The 614-nt window shown below is 56.7% G+C and overlaps 1 protein-coding gene across 1 annotated transcript in view; it reads right to left on the bottom strand.

Annotated features, from left to right (window-relative positions):
* Positions 1-397: 397 nt before the first annotated feature.
* EMH_0019320 (uncharacterized protein) overlaps positions 398-614 on the bottom strand; it is a gene marked incomplete at both ends in the record, with an annotated part of 849 nt that continues 632 nt past the window's right edge. Inside the window, one exon of the mRNA XM_013501342.1 lies at positions 398-614. Within this exon, the coding sequence (XP_013356796.1) occupies positions 398-614 (217 nt within the window).

Below are 614 nucleotides of genomic sequence, written 5' to 3'. Positions count from 1 at the left end.
CCCATACACCCCACACTCGATCCCATACACCCCACACTCGATCCCATACACCCCACACTCGATCCCACTGTTGACCCCACACTCGATCCCACTGTTGACCCCACACTCGGCCCCATACACCCCACACTCGATCCCATACACCCCACACTCGATCCCATACACCCCACACTCGATCCCGCACTCGATCCCACGACAGACCCAGTTGACTCCACTGGCGATCCCATACACCCCACACTCGATCCCATACACCCCACACTCGATCCCAGGTTGTTGCCTCGCACCAACTCGCTGCATGAACCCGCCGCATGCAGCCCCAAATGTTTTTTATTTTCTCCTTCTTTTTCTTTCTCTCTCATCACCAAACCACCACATAACTCGGAATCTCCCCTACTCCTGTTTACGCTGCTGCTGCTGCTGCTGCTGCTGCTGCTGCTGCTGCTGCTGCTGCTAGAGCTACCTGAACCAGAAATACTGCTGCTGCTGCAGCTGCTGCTGCTGCTGTGAATGCTGCTGCTGCTGCTGCTGCTGCAGTTTTGCTCTTTTGGGCAAACATCGCGGCGGTTGCTGCTGCTGCAGCTATTGCTGCTGCTGCTGTTGCTGCTGCTGCTGCTGCT

This window comes from Eimeria mitis, genomic scaffold (assembly GCF_000499745.2).
Source record: "Eimeria mitis Houghton genomic scaffold, Emh_scaff672, whole genome shotgun sequence".
Classification (NCBI taxonomy): Eukaryota; Apicomplexa; class Conoidasida; order Eucoccidiorida; family Eimeriidae; genus Eimeria; species Eimeria mitis.
Note: the sequence above shows the minus strand (reverse complement) of the source record. Positions and strands in the feature narration are given on the sequence as shown.